At 44.6% G+C, this 20,215-nt stretch overlaps 1 protein-coding gene across 1 annotated transcript; it reads right to left on the bottom strand.

Moving 5' to 3' along the window:
• Nucleotides 1-15,238: 15,238 nt before the first annotated feature.
• LOC129042014 (beta-defensin 134) lies at nucleotides 15,239-17,510 on the bottom strand. Its single transcript, XM_054497582.1, has 2 exons — nucleotides 17,453-17,510; nucleotides 15,239-15,381 (listed from the first exon to the last, which is right to left on the bottom strand). The coding sequence occupies exons 1-2, from the start codon at nucleotides 17,508-17,510 to the stop codon at nucleotides 15,239-15,241; spliced, it is 201 nt and encodes a 66-aa protein (XP_054353557.1).
• Between the last annotated feature and the right edge of the window lie 2,705 nt (nucleotides 17,511-20,215).

Genomic DNA, 20,215 nt, shown 5'->3' with positions numbered 1-20,215 from the left:
GCCACTGCCTGCCTGAGCAACTCTCTCCACACTCCCTGTGGGCCCCTCCATAGTCACGTATGGTGCCATCAAGGAAGGGGGCTGAGGAGCAGGAGAGTGGACACCCGGATCTAGACAGTGATCGAGGCTTTAATTCCTGCTCTGGATTAAAAACGACTGGACTGGACTGACACTTCCAACCTGGACCAAATGAATGGACTGTGGTCAGCAGCTTGGGGGCTCAGGACCGGGAGCAAGGACTCAGAAAGGGAGGCTCCTCTGTTATCTGTTCCTAACTCAGCTGCTGTGCACCCCAGCGCAGTGTGGAGGAGGGAGGAGGTCAGGCTGGGAGAGGCGGCCACGTGCAGGGGCAGTGCTGGTCCCGGGTGGCAGGGACCCTGGAGCAAGGCTGTGGCTCCTCTGATTTGAAGGCTGTGGCTGACACTCCACAGAGCCTCGTCCTGTGCCAAAGTAACCAGAGCAGAGGCCAGCCTTGGTGCTCCCTTCCGCTCCCTTTCCGGAGGCCTGGCTGGCTGATAGGAGCTGTATCCCTCAGATGAAGTCATCTGTTTTGGTGCCAGGGAAGGGAAGGGCTGGGGGAGCTGGCGGAGGGGCCATCAGGGCCCGTGCTCTGTCTGCTTTTCCCAGGCTGGCGCCGCAGGGAGGAAAGCCTGGGTCTTGTCTGGGAGTGCCCATCGCTCGGGAGGCAGTGGGTGGGTGGCTCGAGGGCGGGGCCTGGGCATTGTTAGAAAATTAGGAAGGGAGAACAGGAGCTTGGTTGAAATGTCAGCGGGGCGGTGGGGCGTTGGCGGGGGGCGGGGCGGTCTGTAGGCTTCTCGCTAATGTTGTCTAGCTAATGTTTTGAATGATTTCCTCAGTGATCGGATGTGAGCACGCATCTTGGAAGACACACTGTCCTACAGTCTATGGAAGATGAAAAGGACTGAAAGGGCATTCAGCACTGTAAACACTTGGCCCTGCTCTCAGGCGCTTCTGTGATTTGTTGCTCTTTGAGGGAAGCCCTACGCAGTTTGCAAGTTTTCTATCTAGACCTCAGCAAAGCTTGGATTTTTGATAAATTCTATCTTGTCAAAAGGAATCTGGGTGTAGGTCTGACATGTGCTATCAATTCTTATCATCCATGAATAGAATCAGATGCACTCAACATCTATTGAACTCACATGAGGTACTAGATATTGTGCTAACTGCATTAACTTCCTCATGCTGTACTGTGCAATTATTATTTTTCTGTTTAGCAGTGAGTAACTGAAGTTCAGAAAGTTCAATACCTTCCAGAATGTCACGTAGCTAGTAAGTGACACACTGAGCAGAGCCCAGGCTGACTGCATCCAAGTCTCTAACATCTTTCAGTGCTGCTCTCTTGGTACTCTTTTTTTTTTTTTTTTTTTTTTTTTTTTTGAGAGGGTCTCACTCTCACCCAGGCTGGAGTGCAATGGTCCAATCTCGGCTCACTGCAGCCTCTACTTCCTGGGGTCAAGTGATCCTCCCATGTCAGCCACTGGAGTAGCTGGGACCACAGGTGTGCACCACCACATCTGGCTATATTTTTTTCTTTTTTTTGAGAGAGGGTCTCACTCTGTCACCCAGGCTGGAGTGCAGTGGTGCGATCCCGGGTCACTGCAACCTCTGCCTCCCAGGTTCAAGCAGTTCTCCTGCCTCAGTCTCCCAAGTAGCTGAGATTACAGGCACGCACCACCACACCTGGCTAATTTTTGTATTTTTAGTGTGGGGTTTCACCATGTTGGCCAGGCTGGTCTTGAACTCCTGACCTCAAGTGATCTGCCCACCTCTGCCTCCCAAAGTGTTGGGATTACAGGTGTGAGCCACTGCACCTGGCCCCAGCTGTGTTTTTATTTTTTGAAGAGATGGGCGGTGGTGGTGGGGTCTCTCTATGTTGCCCAGGCTGGAATCAGACTCCTAGATTCAAGTGATCTCCTCACCTCAGCCTTCCAAATTGCTTGGATTACAGCCGTGAGCCACCGGGCCAGCACGGTGCTGTTCTGTTCACTGATTATTATTACTTTTGTTTTGCCTCCACCTGCCTTGTTTTCCAAATTTGTGTCTTTCCTTTTATATACATTTTGAATGTACAACTTTTTACAGAATTAAACCCAATTGATACATCTTATCAACTTATCTTTGCTAAGGATTTCCACTTTCTAAGTGGTCAGAAATTGATTTCCACCCATTGTTTTTGCCAACTTCCTTCCTTAAATGCACATGGTGTGGTGCATGGGGCACTGGGCTGCCCCTCCGCAGACCTGAGATCCAGTGAGGTTTCTGGCCTCCCTCACAGTGTGGTCCTGGCAATGTTCCTTCACCTCTCTGAGCCTCAGTTTACTCATCTTCAGAGGTGATTTCCAAGGGCCTTGCCAGATCCATCTCCAGGCATGTGTGTGTGTGTTTGCAGGCGAGGGAGCTGTCATGGGCAGCTTGGCCTTCTGGCAGCTGTCTCATGGGCCCACAGCAGGGGTGGCTTTTCTGGGTCAGACCCAGCAGTGGCAGGAGGGTCTCCCCTGGGACGGCCTCACCCAGTGCTCAGTCTCCCGCTATCCCACCATTAGGACACTCACTGCTGTGCTCCTTGGTTTGAATGCTTATTTGGGCCCTAGCTCCCCCTTGCTGTGAGAGGAAGGCCACAGCTGTAACCTCTTGTGCCTTTAGTGTTGTAAACTGTCACGTTCTGCAAACAGGTCACAGACAATTTGGAGAGTGGACATTCTTGTAGAGAAATTATGCAAAGAGAGGCTTTGCCTTTATTAATCTACTTTGCATTTATTTATTAATTTATTTGAGATGAGCCTCGCTGTGTTGCCCAGGCTGGAGTGCAATGGTACGATCTCGGCTCACTGCAACCTTCGCCTCCTGTGTTCAAGCGATTCTCCTGCCTCAGCCTCCCAACCAAGTAGCTGGGATTACAGATGTAGGCCACCATGCCCAGCTAATTTTTGTATTTTTAGTAGAGACAGGGTTTCACCATGTTGGCCAGGCTGGTCTCGAACTCCTGACCTCAGGTGATCCACCTGCCTCAACCTCCCAAAGTGCTGGGATTACAGGCACAAGCCACCATGCCCAACCCATTAATCTACTTTGCTTTTAAATTTTGTGTTATTGTTATTATTTTTGATAGAAATGATAACAGGAGGTGTAAGCACACGATGATGAGCACCACCTTGGGGTTGGGGTTGGGTAAAGAAAGGCCTGATTTATTTATTTATTTAGTCGCAGTTTCACTCATGTTGCCCAGGCTGGAGTGCAATGGCATGATCTTGGCTCACTGCAGCCTCCACTTCCTTGGTCCAAGCAGTACTCCTGCCTCAGCCTCCCAAGTAGCTGGGACTACAGGCACATGCCACCACACCCAGCTAATTTTTTGTATTTTTAGTAGAGACGGCATTTCACCGTGTTGGCCAGGCTGGTCTCAAACTCCTGACCTCAGGGAACTCACCCACTTTGGGCTCCTAAAGTGCTAGGATTACAGGCATGAGCCACCACCCCCTGCCAATAGCTCTATTTTTAATAATGAAAAAGTGGAGGCAAGCCAAATGCTCATCAATAGGAGAACAGACACACTGTGTTATAGACAGTAATAAAAAAGAATGAACTGCTCTTTCACAAGCAGAATGAACCTAATAAACATAACCTTGACCAAAAGAAACCAGTCACACGAGACTGCACATAGTGTGATTCCGTTAACGCCAAGTTCAGCCACAGACAAAATTCACTGATGGTCACATAATTTAGAGTAGTAGCTGTCTCTGGTAGGGTTAATGCCTGAGAATGGCATGAGGGACTTTTCTGGGGTTGTGGGAACATCTGATACCTTGATCTGTGTATGGTACGTATGTTGTGCAGCACATTACACGTGTGTATGTATGTACACATGTTCGTACATGTACATATATAAATCTTTCCCTGCACTCTTCCTTCAAAACAATTGCCATTTTTGTAATTATTAACTTGTTTATTTTTATTTATTTTTTAGTTTATCATCTCTATTATGCTGTAAACTCAAAGAGGATAGACCTCCAGGCTTTTTGGAGGGTGTCTACTTACATAGTAGGTGTGAATTATATGTTTGTAAGATGAATACCTGAATGAATGAATAAACAAATGAAATTTGGCATTTTGGGATGCTTTATTCTTGCTCTAGAGGGAATAACACTGCTCAGAATTGCATGGAATGGTCAGGAGTAGTGTTCATCGGAAAGCTTTTTGAAAAATTTTTAAATTATTTTTAAATTAAAAAAAATTTTTTTTGAGACAGGGTCTTGCTATGTTGCCTAGGCTGGTTTTGACCTCCTAGGTTCAAGTGGTCCTCCCACCCTGGCCTCCCAAATGCTGGGATTACAGGATTGATCCATCTTGCACGGCCCCATTGGGAAGTGTTTTTTATTCTTTCATAGTTAAGGAAACAAAAGTATCAACTAGTAAGCATCTAACATGTGTCAGGCCCTGTGCTTTGCAAATGTGTCATTTAAGCTCCATAACAATCCTTGGGGATAAGCATTGTTTCCTCAAATAGGAGGAGAAGCTGAGATTTAGAGTTCATAACTCATCCAAATTCACACTGGAGGGCTGAGGACAGAAGGTTTGTGGATGATTCAGGCACTCCCTTCTTGCTATTCCTCCTTTGCCCTCTGGTGTCTGTGCTCCCTTTGGTATTCCTGGAGAGAAGACCAGAGCCTTGTTCACAGAGCTCCAATGGGAGTGGGGTACTCCCTGGGGCAGCATGGGGACTTCATCTCTACCTCCCCACGGGCCAAGCACAGTGCCTGGCACACAGCGAGTGCAGGGCAAACCCTCTAGGAGTGAATGGAAAAGCTGTGATGATATGAAAGAATATTATTGCATGTTCCCCCTTCCTATACTTACTCATCTTTCACAAACGTGTAGATTAGAAGCTGCTTGAGGGCAGAGTCTTGGTGCAAGCTTCTCTGTATGGCGCTCTGTGGTAGGCCACAGCAGCTGAAATGTCCCATTGGAGTAGGAGTTGGCAAACTGCACCCTGTGGGCTAAATCTGACAACTGTCTGTTTGTATAAATAAAGTTTTATTGAAACACGGCTTCACTCATATATTGTCTATGGCTACTTTCACTCCATCGTAGAGCTGAGTAGTTGTAATGTGGACCGCATGCCCTGCAAAGCCTACAATATTTACTCTCTGGCCTTCACAGAAAAAGTTTGTTGATCCTTACAATTGAGATTCCCTTGTGGATTCAGCTTGTCTCAGCCTCTTTGAGATGAACATTGCTGAGAGTGGGGTGGCAGGTGCTCTGGTAAAGGAGGAAGTAACCAGCAGTAGACAAGGGCAGAAGCCTATAAACCTTGACCTACTCCACTTCATAGTTTACTCATTATTGCCCCAAACTTACACAACTCAAGACAGGAATCCCAGGATGAAGTCTTTGAGACAAAGCATGACTGGCTTTTGTAGATGGAAAATTCATATTAGTAGTCGGTGGTGCGACTCCCACAAAATGAGTTTGGTTTCAAGCTGTATTCATGGAATTTTGGGATCTGAGATTAGAGACAAGAGCATCCCATTCTTTCTCTGTCTTCAGGCTGGACCAGATGTAAAATATCCTGCTTGAAACAAACGGGAGCTCAGCAGGAGTGGGGGCCGCTCAGACACAGCTCTGAGCAGTGTCCTGGGAATCAGAGCAGCTGGGTGCTTTAGCCTGGAGATCAGAGCGAAGTGAGGGCTGAGAAGAGGAGTGAGCTCACTTGTCTTGGGAGGTCCCCAGGGTTGGATGTGGAATATGTGTCCTGAAGTTCTGGGCAGAAATTGCAATGTCCATCTCTCTTCCCTGGAAGTTCGATCTTTGAGCCCATGAGTACTTTCTGGACACATTCTGGGCAGCAAGAGAGTTTGGGGAGATGGGGTTGGGATTAGCTTTTAGTAGGTGATAAAGCTTAGGCCAAAATAATCAACCTAGTTCTTCGTTTTTCACAGCATTCAAATGGAAAGAGCACTAGACTGTGAGTCAAGACAGCTGCCTGGACGCCCCAGCTCCCCTATTCTCTAGCTATATGTCTTTGTATAGATCATTTTACTGTTTGCGCTGTGGTTTCCTTCTCTAAAAGAAAATGGAATAATGAACTCTGTCCACGTTATGTGAAAGCAGCTCATGAATCCTGCCGTGCTCTGTGGGTGAGGGCCTAGCTCAAGAGTGCTGTTGGGAGAAGCCTTCAGGTGCAGTTCCTTGGCTCCCTGGACACTCAGCTGGGGGCCCAGGGGTCCTGGGGAGGGCTCTGCGCTGTGTATTTCTGCAATGCCTCCACGCTAGTCATGAGCTGGTGCTTCCTGGGCACCGTCTACTGTCTCCAGATGTTTTCTAGACTGGTGCCCTCTTTCTTCCTTAGTAGAGAGTACCATGGTACCTCAGTCCAACCCTTCACATTGCAGGCAGTTGAGGTGATGTGCCTAGAGTCACAGAGATGGTCAGTGCATGGGTGAGGAAACCGCTGACTCCCAGACCTGGGCTTTGCTCATGAGCCACACGACCTCCTAGCAGGCTGGTGTGAGGCTGCCAAGGGAAGGGTGATTGTGGGGGAGGGGTGCTGCTGTGGCTGGGAAGACAGGATGGCTGTGGGAACTCTCTCCCTAATGGGTGGGCCACGGACTCTCCTGTCCATTAATGGGTACATCTAGGAACAGGTCCTTCTAACGGTTAGTGAATCTGAGCCTACGGGGCACTGGAGGTGGCTGCCTTGACCCGTTGTGCCATTGATGTGGTGCAGTGAGAAGATAATTCGGCAAGAATTAGAAGGCAAAAACCACTTCCAAATAACAGCAGCAGCAGCAGCAGCAGCAACAGCTACTACCTGCTGAGTGCTTACTTACTGGTTAATACTCATCGAGCACTTGCTATTTGCCAGCCGTCATGATCAGTACTTTTTAAGCTCACTTAATCCTCCCAACAGTCCTGTGAATTAACTTCTCTTATTATCCCTGTTTTAGGGAAGAGCACATTGAAGCTGAAAGAGGTTAAATGACTCATTCCTATCATCCAGCTAACAAGTGGCTCAGGAAGAATCAGGTTTGAGATCCAGCTGTTCAATACTAAAGCCCACTCAAAACCAGCCCATGGCCCTGTGGCCACGGATGAGATTTGGATGGCATCCCAGGCCCCTGTTCCCAGGACAGGCAGCCAGCAGCCCTGGGAGCAGCATGTGCTCCCCACTTGCCCTGTCCCTACTGCCTCTCATGCACTCTGTCATCAGATATTTCTTGAGTCCCACACCAGTGTCCTGCAGGCACAGGTCAGGATGCAGCCTGGGCTAAGTGGGCAGAGGGGTGTGGAGAATGAGTTCTTAGCCATGGTGGTTTGCCATGGGCTGAGCAAAAAGTCAGCATACCCTGGGCCAGCACAACCCCGTATTTATTTGTAATTACTCTGTGTATCCTCCAAAGATTCTGCTTTACATGAAACAGAGGGGACTAAGAGAAGGAGAGCAAGAGTGAGGGTGGGGGATCTTCATGGCTTAGACATTTGCCTAAGCATCCTTTCCTTTAGAGAAACAAAGGGGAAATATCATGTTCTTCCTCAATGAAGATGTGGAGCATTGCATTACTTTCCATTTTCCTTTGAGACATTGAGAGAAGAATAAATAGATTTTGGCCTAAAATGAACCTCTTGCTGCTTCCAGAATAACTAAGGCTTCTGAGCCCACAGCAGGGAATTGCAGAACTGGGAGGGATTTTAGATTCCCCTAGAGCAAAGGTGAAGAAAAGCACAAGTATGTTCAGTAATATTAGGCTGGGTCTCCTGAGGGGCTTTTTTAATTTTAATTTTTGGGACAGGGTGTTGGTGTCTCACCCAGGCTGTATGCAGTGGTGCAATCATGGCTCACTGCAGCCTCAATCTCTGCAGGCTCAAGCGATCCCCCCACCTCAGCCTCCTGAGTAGCTGGGAGTACTGGTGCGAGCCACCACACCTGGCTAAGTTTTGTATTGTTTGTAGATACAGCCATGTTGCCCAGGCTGGCCTTAAACGCCTGTGCTCAAGCAATCTGCCCCACTTTGGAGTTCCAAAGTGCTGGAATTACAGGCATGAACCATGGCACTCAGCCCCAAGGGGCTTTTATATTTGGGCCTGGCTCACAGTTCTCAGCATTTGAGATGAAACAAACCCAGCAAATAGAAGTTCAGAAAGTTTATTTGGCCGGGTTCCCTAGAAGCAATTTAGATTGTGGTTACCAAGCCCACAAGATATCTGGCTGTAAAGTCAGAAAGCCACTTATTTCTGGTGTGTGTGAAGGGAACATCCTATACAGAACACCTGCTCAGTGTCAGGAGGCCAGCTACAGATGACAGGGCCTTGTGAGTATACAAGGAGAGAGTGTAAGACTTTCGATATTCTGCCAAATCCAATAAACACCTTTCCCCATTCCAGGGAGTTTTTGGTCTGTGAAAGAGACCTGGGACACCAGCAACATTTGTACTCCTTCTGCCCTTTTCCAGGCCCATTGAAGGCCATCAAGATACAGGTTGCTCCTGTCAGGACTCAAGCTGGAGCCGGCCAGACACCTGACAGTCAGCCTGCCCCTGAGGTTGTGGGAGGAAAAGCACCATCAAGTGCAGCCCAAAGAACTTGATTCAAGGTCTTTTATCCCTCTGGGAGTGAGCTAACTCCAGGGCAGTTGAAGGAAAGGTCAGTTTCTTCTGCAGCTTCTCCTTCTTCTCAATTCCTCTCTTGTCTAGCTCCTCAGTTGAGCAGAGCTGAGCAGTGCTAACCTGTGGAGAAAACCAGACAGAAGCTAGAAATCTCCTGTCCGGATACTGGGAAGGGAATTTCTTAGATGAGGTTCAACCTGTAAGGTCCTGTCAAAGTACCAGGCTATGAGCTTAAGGATCCCTGCCTCATGATCTGGTTTGAAGGGTGGATTTCTCCTGACATCCTGACCCATGCTTTTCTAACCTGACTCCACATCTCCAGAAAGTTGCAGTTCACCTCTTCCCCTTCCTGTTACAGCAGTGCTCTCAGAGAGACCGAGGCTTCATGTTACAGATCAGGAAGCAGAAAGGGAGTGGCTAGATTTGTGTTTGAATCCCAGTTTTGCACACTGATGAGTTGTGTGGTCCTGGGAAAATGTCTTGCCTGCTCTGAATGTTAGCTTTTACACCTGTACTTTAGTTATGAAAGATTTTACACTATCAGGTCCCCTGATGGGTTGGCAATTAGTTGAGTAATCTGCTTCAATATTTTTTTTTGAGATGGAGTCTTGTTTTGTCTCCCAGGCTAGAGTGCAGTAGTGCCATCTTGGCTCACTGCAACCTCTGCTTTCCAGGTTCAAGCAATTCTCCTGCTTCAGCCTCCCAAGTAGCTGGGATTACAGGCACCTGCCACCATGCCCAGCTAATTTTGGTATTTTTAGTAGAGACCGGGTTTCACCATGTTGGCCAGGCTGGTCTTGAACTCCTGACCTCGTGATCTGCCCGCGTTGGCCTCCCAAAGTGCTGGGATTACAGGCATGAGCCACTGCACCCAGCCAATTTGCTCCATTTTTTTTTTTTTTTTTTTTTTTGAGACAGAGTCTCGCTCTGTTGCCCAGGCTGGATGGAGTGCAGTGGTGTGATCTCGGCTCACTGCAAGCTCTGCCTCCTGGGTTCACGCCATTCTCTGTCTCAGCCTCTGGAGTAGCTGGGACTACAGGCGCCCGCCACCACAGCTGGCTAATTTTTTGTATTTTTTGTAGAGATGTGGTTTCATCGTGTTAGCCAGGATGGTCTCGATTTCCTGACCTCGTGATCTGCCTGCCTTGGCCTCCCAAAGTGCTGGGATTACAGGCGTGAGCCACTGCACCCGGCCAATTTGCTCCAATTATAGAGAACAAGATTGGAAGACTTTCTCACATACAACCTCAGGAATCAGGGTGAGGAATCCATCTGAACACCTCATGCTCACAGTCAATTACTCCTGTATTGTGCACTGGTCGTGATTCCAGCCTGAGTTAAGAAGCCATGACATAGGCTGGGCGCGGTGGCTCATGCCAGTAATCCCAGCACTTTGGGAGGTCGAGGCTGGTGGATCACCTGAGTTCAAGGTCTCAAGACCAGCCTGGCCAACACAGTGAAACCCCTTCTCAACTAAAAATACAAAAAAATTAGTTGGACGTGGTAGCACTTGCCCATAGTCCCAGCTACTTAGGAGGCTGAGGCAGGAAAGTTGCTTGAACCTGGGAGGTGGAGGTTGCAGTCAGCCAAGATCGCACCACTTCACTCCAGCCTGGTGACAGAGCGAGACTCCATTTCAAAAAAGAAAATAAAAAAGAAGAAGCCATGACTGAGGTCTAGAATACTAAGTCATTGTCCCTTCAGAATGTGGCCATTGGCATTGCCTGCTTAAACCCCAAACTGTGAGTGTTGGCACAGCTTGTGAAACATGCTGCAATATGAAGCAATCAGGTATCTTTTGGAGGGAGCTTAAGGAACTGCTACTCCCATCAACTCTGTGCGATGGAATTGCTTTTGTCCTCAGAAGCAGATGAGTGGGCTAAGAAGAGCTGGGATATCTCATAATTTGAGAAAAAACCTGTCTGTGTCCCCAAACCAAAGCACCAGCAGATAAAGAAGGCACTGTTGTCCCAACGTGTTGACTCCAGCCTTTCCTGCCTGATCGGGTCAGAAGCTCTCTGCTGGTGCTAGCGGAGAAGGACTGAGCAGCAGAGGCTTCTACCAAGGTTTTGTGGGGATAACACAGCACCCGGATCTGACAGGTGGAGCTGACTATTGCTCGATTGTCGGGGGAACAAAGGCAGGGAATTTAGCTTCTATACCGCTGTGGCTGACCGTACTTTCCAATAGGCCAAGCCTGAACCTCAGGGTCTGCCTGTGACTCAGCAGCCATGCCTTGCTCAGTCCCATCTGCTGGGATGTCTGGGCATGAACCCAGCACAGTGGGCAGTTATTGTGGAGATGGGAGACATGTGTTCCCTGCCAAAGGCCAGTTTCAGGAAACTGATGAGACCTCTGCTCTTATTCGGGATCTCTGAACATCCAATGGTAGGGACAGCTAGTCGCTAACAGAATCCTGCCTTTCTTAGGGTCTGACACCGTCTCAGTGATGGTGGACATCATAATGATCTCAGGGGACACAACATGACCTGGTTCTGTTGTGCAGGAGTTGATTGCTCTTCTCAAGTCCCCTCACTCCCAGACCAATGACCAGAGGGAGAAGTTGAACTGGTTTCTAGAAGGGCCCCACAGAGGCAATAATAAAACAGCGCCCTCTCCTTTTCACTCCTCTCATCTCACTTGCTCATTCCACTAAAAATGGTTGTTTCCAGCATGGTTTTTGGAGTTCTTGAGATGCAACATCAGGAACTGGGTGGTAAGAGGAGTCTGATGTTTGTTGAACAAAAGCTGAGCTTCTGCATACCTGGAACTTGAAAGGCAGAGATGCTGGCTTTTGGAAAAGTGCCGTGGCTCCAGATCTGAACCCTTTAATGTAACTTGACAGACACAGGATGGGGAGTCCTCAGTGATTATTATTTGACAGCTGAGTACTTTTGAAAAGATGTGATTTGGCCAGTTGCGGTGGGTCTATCTGTAATCCCAGCACTTTGGGAGGTCGAGGTGGATGGATCACCTGAGGTCAGGACTTCAAGACCAGCCCGGCTAGTTTTTGTATTTTTGTAGAGATGGAGTTTCACCATGTTGGCCAGGCTAGTATCGAACTCCTGACCTCAGATGATCTGCCCACCTCGGCTTCCCAAAGTGCTGGGATTACAGGTGTGAGCCACCGCACCTGGCCAGAATTCTTGGTTTCAAGTAACAGACACTAACTCTGGATATCTTAAGCATACAGAAAGTGTACTGGGAATATATCTTACCACCACAGAATAGATGTGAGATGTGCCTATACACCAAGGGGGCTCTGCAGGGCTGTTCTGTCGAATCAATGTCCTGAAACAGTTTGCTGCATCGGGACGAACGGATATCTCAATGGCACCCATGTGATTCTGTCATTCACCCCAGTAAAATTTCTGGGGATATAGGTCTCTAAGCCTAAATTGTGGACCCTCCTCATGGCTGTCCTGGGACTTGGAGAGTGAGATTGACACCTGTGGCCCCCTCAGAGATGCTGCCCACTGACTCAGAGTCCACACCCAGTGGGCTACAGGGTCAATACATTATGCTGTTTGTGTGTGATAATTTAGTATTCTTGTTTCTTGTGTGGGTTTTCAGCAAAAGTAATTGTAAATGTTTCAGTCCTCTCTGAATGCTGCTGGAGAGAGTTGTGTCTTTTCTGCACCCCACTGTCAAAGTTACAGCAGCATCTCCATCAGGCTGGAGTGACCATGGCCTTAGAAACTGCAAGAAAAGGGTTGGGGTTTTTAGCTTTTTTGAGCATTAGATCCTTTTGACATCTGGTGAAAGAATATCTGCTTTTTCCCTTCACCCAGTTTTCTCTTTTGTTTTCTATTTTTATGTTAATTTCATTGAATTTATATTGTTTGGTGAACTTTTGCAATGTCCTTCCCTGTATTTTTTTTTCTTTTTTTTGATAAGGGGGTGGTTTGAAATGAGCACGTGCAGGTGTCTGATGCCACAGGACCACTGTAGACACACAGACACGAAGGGATCAGCTGAAGCATGATGCCCTCGGAGGCTCAACTCATGGACCATGATGATCTCTGATTTTTCTTCTTTGGTGGAATTTGGGTGATTGATGTTGAGGCTGGGCTCTGAGTAGTCAGCTCACCCCTGCTTAGCATTCAGTGCAGACTTTCAGAGTGCAACATTTATTAGGCAATCATATCTCAATAAAACTGGAAAAAATGTCAAAAATTAGCTCTAAGTAAAAATGAGTTTCCCTAAAGACAGAGCTTGTTCTTACCTTTGAGGCTTCTCAGAATCTCTATTACAAATTCTAGATATCCCAGATAAATGCTAGATGTTGCTTTTAGACAATGCAGTTTTCACTACTGAATGTGTAAGATTTCAGGGAACGATATTCAGAAAGTATTTTGAAGAGAGTTTGCTCCGTATTGTGACAAATCCCTTCCCCATTTTCTTTCTATACAGATAGATTTGGTAAATACTTAAGTTATGTTTTAAAAAGCTTTGGATCTTGGAATTGGGTTTCTTTTGGAAGTGTCAATGTACAGAGACCAACCAAAGTTAGTGAATATCTGTTCAGGTTCCTTCAGCAAGGCTGGAGGGTGGGCATATAACAAACACATTTTCTCTCAAAAGAATAAAGTTTGCAGCTACCTTGGTTGTTACAGAGTTCATTTCCTGACAGGGTATATGGCTTGTCAAGGGTAAGGTGAAGGCAGTGCAGGATTAGCAAATTTCCATGGGAAGGAGCCGGGAGGTGGGATAAGGAGGTTTAATATTGGCTGGTGCAAATAGTAGAGCAGAGTCTAAGGCATAGAGGTTGCCTGGCCCTGATGTAATAGCCTTATTTTGATATCATGAAGCAGTGGAAAGTTCTGTCCATGCAGAGCTTAACCAGATTCCAGAGAGTACTTTCTAGCACAGAGAATGTAGACTCTCTTCCTGGCTTTGGGGATCAGCTTTCTACTTAGTCTGTAAAGTGTCATCACACCTCATTCTTCAGAGTGTCAGCAGGCTGGATTGTTTTCAGGTTTCTCTTTATCTGTATGTGTAGAGAACTTGCACCCAACTAGGAGGAGTGAGATGAAAAGCAAGCCTAAGACTGTCCACGATGTTATGAGGCCAATGTTTCAGAAGATTTGGTGCTCTTCCGGTAGGGACCCCTCTACCTCCCTCAGTGGCAGTTTTCCTGGCCATGTCTGGATGCATTTACTCTGCACACTTAGTAACGATAGTTACAATTCCAGGCCATCTCTGTTCCCATTCAATTTTAACCAAACTTCTCTACAGTCTATATAGGGAGTCTGGGCCTCAGAGAGGACATATTCCACTGGATTTTTAGTATCTTCCTCTCCAAAGACACCAACACTGAATTTGCTTAAAGGTTGGACATTTGCTGGAAGTACAGAACTCCTTACAACCCATCATGCTTTTTCTCCAGCTGTTCTCTTTTCATCCCTTCCCAGCAGCCATGTGTGGTTGGGCAGGCAGCACTGTCATCTCAGCCCCAGAACTAAGATACTGTATCCTTATCCTTGTACCACATCAGCAACTGGCTATTTGTGGCAAGAGCCCCACACTGTCAATCCCACATCACTAGAGAGCCTGAGCCATATCCATCACTGAAGATCATGAAAGTTGCTCCACAGCCAGAATCTACTTTCCTTTGCCACCCAGTCTTTAGCCTGAACAGCAGATACAGAACTCACACATTCATGCATCTATAAGAGTGAATGTTGTTGAAAAATGAAGCAAGAATTCACCAGCGTAGCCAGTAGGGCCAGAAGCAACATGACAGAAGTTGCTAAGTTTTCCTGTTACACCTTCATAAAGTTTATTGGTAAAGAAAACCATGAGTCCAAATGGATTTAGGCAGTTTATTAGTTACACATATAGCAGAGCAAGATCAGCATGGTGTTAGCTCTTAAGCCACAGGATGACACCCATCCAGAAGGGTCAGATGATGGGCAGCAGAGGTGGCATCACTCTGCTGCTAAGGAACCAACACTAAACCACAGGATTGTCATCTTATAGCCTGTAGCTGAACCCTAGGGGCTCAGGTGGGAAGTTCCATTGCTCAACTGAAACTAGGGAGGTGGATGAGAAATTACTTTGTGCTAGCCCATCACAAGATGGCCTCTCCTGTTCCAAAGGAATTTCAGGGTCAGACTTAGTTCAGACTTAGGCCAGCCTGTAATGAAGCCCTGCCTGTGTGGTTTATGTGAGAGATGTACAAGGTTGTCAGAAGGCCATGGCAAATCTGCTTCTCTAAAGTTGGGAATTTCACAGAAATGGGAAATGGGAAGCTGAAGTGAAGGTAAGACATGACTTAGATGTCAAAATTTGTTTCTCTTGAAGCCTCTCTAAATAATAAGAATATCCTCTATGATTAGAGGGAGAAACAGGTGCTGATGAGCACACTGGACACCACTTTGAAGTGAGAAAATATCTTCTACATTGTTTTTGTGAAAAACCAAGCTCTTTTAAAGAAAGCTAAAGCTCAGCTCTTTAAATTTAAGACCACAAGAGTCTGCTGGCTTATAAAAATGCTAAAAACCAGTAGTCATGGACATATCATGGTATCACAGTTTGATCTAAATTCCCTGGTTTTGTGAAAGATGATAGAATCAAGGGCCTTTAGGATAGTGGCCATTCACTGGTTTCTTATGTCAGGGTGCAGGATTTCCTTTGACACAGCACTCCAGCTGAAACATACAGTAGGCAACTAACATTTCACTCTTATAGCATTCAAGTCTGCAGATGCCCTTTTTATAGCATTTCTTGTGCATTTCTGATGATAATGAATTTATACCTGGAAGGAAAATGAGTAGAAAGACAATTCACTACAGGTCTTTTTGGACCATAAAATTGCTAGTCCCTCAATTTTTATCCAACTGGATTCCAAGGAGATTTGGTTATGATAATTGATCCTGTAACTGAAAAAAATAATTAGTGGTAGGGGCTGAATTGTGTCACCCCAAAATTCATATGCTGAAACCTTAACCCCTGATGTGACTGTCTTTGGAGATAGGGCCTTCATGAAGCAATGTAAGTTAAATGAGGTCATGATGGTGGAACCCTAATCCAATAAGATTGATAGGCTAATCCAATAGGATTGATGGTCTTGTTAGTGAAGCTCACAGCAAAAAGATGGCCATCTAAAAGCTTGAAAGCAAGCCCTAATCAGAAATTGAATCAGCTAGCACCTTGATCTTGGATTTCTCATCTTCTGGAACTATGAGAAAATAAATTTTGTCTAAGCCACAGTCTGCGGAATTTTGTTATCGCAGCCCAAGCTGACTAAAACAACTAATAATTTGGAAGTTTCCCTGAATTTGTCAATGAATATAACCCAAACAATCAAGCTAGCTATTCACATAGTCATTCACTCATTATTTTTTAAATAATTCCTTACTCATTATTATTCATAAACCAATTTTTATAAATCCTGTGAATCAAGGACTGTTGGGGTACAGATTTCAGTATGATATAGAGTTTAACCTCAATGAATTTTCATTCTAGACAAAAAGAGAAGAAATATAAAATATCTCTGAGAGAGGAAAAAACATGACAAGTGCAGTGATGTATTTGCAATGTGGAATGGTCTTGTGAGTTTGGAGGAGGATGAAATCAATTCTGAAGATTTGAGAAGTCTTATTGAGGCTCAAGGAATCCGCAGAAATTTTGAGCAAACACATACCCTATCTGAGTCATAATGCCCTGGAAGTTAATTGTCCTACAGGAACAAGAAGGGATCAGTGTTACTTAGTTTGCAAGACAGGAGCCCTAGAGGACAATCTGTAACACTTTTGGGAAGATGAAATATAATGGTCTATGAAATGAGACAAGAAATTTTGATGGAAATGACAAGTTATGAGAATGCAAAAGGAATGGAAGGGAATATTGTACACTAGATGGGGTTCTTTGTCTGGAGACCACAAATCCATTGCCACAAACCATAGTGGAATTGGTTCCATCAACAGCTTTAAGAGGCCATGATACCATGAATTCTTAAATTTAGCCTGGTGAGTCACATAACCTGAACATCTGATTCATTTGCCTGGAGAATACTTCAGGTAAACACTTCAGTCCATCTAGGCAGATGAACCAATCTGACTGGACCGATTCAGTAACACTGAGTGAAAAGAATTTTCAAGATAAGATTGCTAAAGTCAGAAAGGATATGGTGAAGCTAGAGTACAGGGCCACTCACACTCTCTGTCATGTCTCCCTGGCTGCTATCTCATCTGATCAGGCATTTCTTCTATCGCAGAAAGCTCAGTGATTCTCTTGAAACTAGCCATTCTAAATGTGTTTCCTCATGTAACTAATGGATTCACAAATAGTAAATTAACTGTAGGAAATTTCAGTATATTAGAAAATTAACAAATTGTGTTGTCACTATTTTCTGGTTTTGACTATTATACTTAGATACGTTCTTGAATTAGAGACAAAATAACAGCAGGAAGACAGGTTGGGCATTACTAATGAAAATACAATGATAGCTCTCATGAGCCAGGTACTTTTCATATTATGTATGGACATATTCCATATATGATCCGACTTAATCCTTGTGAGACTATTCATTTCCATTTTTCAAATGAAGAAACTAAGGCTCATTGGTGCTGATCAGTTCAGCCAAAAAAAAAAAAAAAAAAAGGAAACTAAGGCTCAGAGAAGCTTAGACCTTTGTCCAAAGCTATATAGTTAACAAGTTGGACAGCCAGATTCAAGCCCAGGTCTTGCTGACATCAAAAGTAGTTGATGCTTTCTTCTAGTTTGAAAATTAAATGGCCCATGGGTGGAGTATGTTTATTGGGTTGTTTAGTGGCACTGTTCTTCTATATGAAGCACCCCTAACCCCCAAAATATGCCAGTTTTACCTGCCAGCACTGGATCCCAAAGGAAAAGAAAGACAAACATAACGAGGAGAGGCTTCATGGCTGGGAACTTCTGTTGAGGAGGCTAGTGGCAGGGTCTGACGTTGGCTGTCAGGGAATAGAGAGAAGGGGTTGAGCACACAGTCCTATACAAACCTCTCAGGGCTGGGGTATGCCTCACTTCAGGTAGATATGCTACACTGAACACCCCTGAGGCAGCTGTGTTGGCAATGCTCATCTGAGGAAAAAACTGGACAGCGCTTTCTTGTTTGACAGCTTTTCCTATTGACAAAGACACTGTTCTCCCACCCAGTTTTTCCAAAAGTACACGGAGGCCTGAGAACTATGTGCTCTTACTCTATTAAATGAATAAAATTAAAATTTGATAGGCTTTTGTTACAATAAAAATGTAAATGCTAATTTTAGCATATTGGTAAAATATTAAACATGACAAGGATGGACAAGTTACACTTGAACTTCTCTTCTCAGAGACAAACTGTCATTCTAAATAAAGTTTCATTTATGCCTAGTTTGTTGTTTAATATTTTGTTTTACATAGCTGTAAACAATATTCTTATAATTAGATATCCTGCTTTGTAACTTGATATACACTATATATCAGTATCACTATAAACTTCATAAATAGTATTTTTAAATGTTGCACAATATTTTGTCAAGGTTATTTAAAATAATTGTCACTATTTAAAAAAACATTTTTATTGAAGTATAAATGACATACAATAAACTTCAAACAGTAAAGTGTACAATCGGATAACTTTTGCCATATCTATACATTTGTGAAACTATCGTCACATTCAAAATAATGAACAGATCCATTCCCCCTAACATTTCTTCATGCCTTTTGTAATATTCCCCTCCTGATTCTCTTTCACCTCAGTCTCCAGGCCACAACTTTTCTGCTGACACTGTAGATTACTTTGTATTTTCTTGCAATTTTATGTGAATAGAGTAATATATTCTATACTCTTTCTTGTTGGGTTTCTTTTACTCAGCATAATTATTTGAGATTCCTCCTTGCTATAATATGAATTAGTTGTTCATTCCTTTTCATTGCTGAACACCATTGCATGGATATACATCCGTGTGTTTATCCAGTCACGTATTGATGGATGTTTGATTATTTCCAGTTTTTGGCTATTGTAAATAAAGCTGCTATGGACATTCATGTACAAGTCATGGTATGGATATATGCTTTCATTTTTCTTTTGCAAATATTCAGGAGTAGAAAGGCTGGCCACAGCTCTATGTTGTCATCAAGAGATCTCACATGCAATGACATTCATAGCCTCAAAGTAAAGGGATGGAGAAAGATCTAGCAAGCAAATGGAAAAGAAAAAGAACAGTGGTTGCTATTCTTATTTCAGACAAAACAGACTAAAAGCAATAATGATCAAAAAGGACAAAGAAAGGCATTACAAAATGGTAAAGTGTTCAATTCAAAAAGAAGACTTAATAATCCTAAATATATATGCACCCAACATTGGAGCACTGAGATTTATAAAACAAGTTCTTAGAGACCTATGAAGAGACTTAGATAACCACACAATAATAATGAGAGACATTGACACCCCACTGACAGTGTTAAGCAGACCATTGAGGCAGAAAACAAATAAAGATATTGAGGACCTAAACTCAACCCTTGACCAAATGGACTTAACAGACATCTATGGAGCATTCCACTGCACACCAACAGAATACACATTCTTGTCATCTGTACATGGCACATGCTCTAAGATCAACCACATGCTTGGCCATAAAGCAATTCTTAACAAATTAAAAAGAACTCATACCAGTAACATTCTCAGACCGCTATGCAATAAAGATAGAAATCAATACCAAGAAGATCTCTCAAAATGATACAAGTACATGGAAATTAAACAATATGCTCCTTAATGATTTTTGGGTAAAGGATGAAATGAAGGCAGAAATCAAGAAATTCTTTGAAACTGGGCCAGGTGCAGTGGCTCACACCTGTCATGCCAGCACTTTGAAAGGTTAAGGAAGGTAGATCGCTTGAGTCCAGGAGTTTAAGGCCAGCTTGTGCAACATGGTGGGACTCTGTCTCTACAAGATTAAAAAAAAAATTAACCAGGTGTGATGGTGCACGACTGTAGTCCCAACTACTTGGGAGGTCGAGGTGGGAGAATTGCTTGAGCCTAAGGGGCTGGGACTACAGTAAGCTGTGGTTGTCCTGCTGCACCCAAGCCTGGGTGATAGAGTGAGACACTGTCTAAAAAAAAAAAAAGAAGTTCATTGAAACCGATGAAAACAAAGGTCCAATACCAGAATCCCTGAGACACTAAAGCAGTGTTAAGAGGAACATTTATAGCCCGAAAATGCCTACACTAAAAAGTTAGAAAGATCTCAAATTAAGAACCTAACATCACACTTAGAAGAACTAAAAAAACAAGAGCAAATCAACCCAAAACAGCCGAGGAAAGAAATAACCAAAATCAGAGCTGAACTGAATGAAATAGAGACATGAACCAATACAAAAGATTAATGAAACCAAAAGTTGGCTCTTTAAAAGAATGAATAAGTCTGCTTATTTAGACTGCTGCTAGACTAAAAAAAGAAGATCCAAATAAACACAATCAGAAATGAGAAAGAGAATATTACCACTGACGCAAAAGAAATGCAAAAAACCGTCAGAGACTATTAGGAGCATCTGCATGCATTCATGCTACAAAGCCTAGAAGAAATTGATAAATTCCTGGAACAGTACAACCTCCCAAGATCGAACTA

Source organism: Pongo pygmaeus, chromosome 7 (genome assembly GCF_028885625.2).
Source record: "Pongo pygmaeus isolate AG05252 chromosome 7, NHGRI_mPonPyg2-v2.0_pri, whole genome shotgun sequence".
NCBI classification, from domain to species: Eukaryota; Metazoa; Chordata; class Mammalia; order Primates; family Hominidae; genus Pongo; species Pongo pygmaeus.
The sequence above is the reverse complement of the archived record's forward strand: the minus strand, read 5'-3'. Positions and strand labels throughout refer to the sequence as shown.

Excerpts from the sequence above, each read along its gene's own strand:
- LOC129042014 (XM_054497582.1), bottom strand. The coding sequence starts at position 17,510 with ATGAAGCCTCTCCTCGTTATGTTTGTCTTTCTTTTCCTTTGGGATCCA. Across the intron at positions 15,382-17,452 it reads TTGGGATCCAGTGCTGGCAG|GTATAAATTCATTATCATCA; the intron begins GTAAAACTGGCA and ends TTTTCCTTCCAG.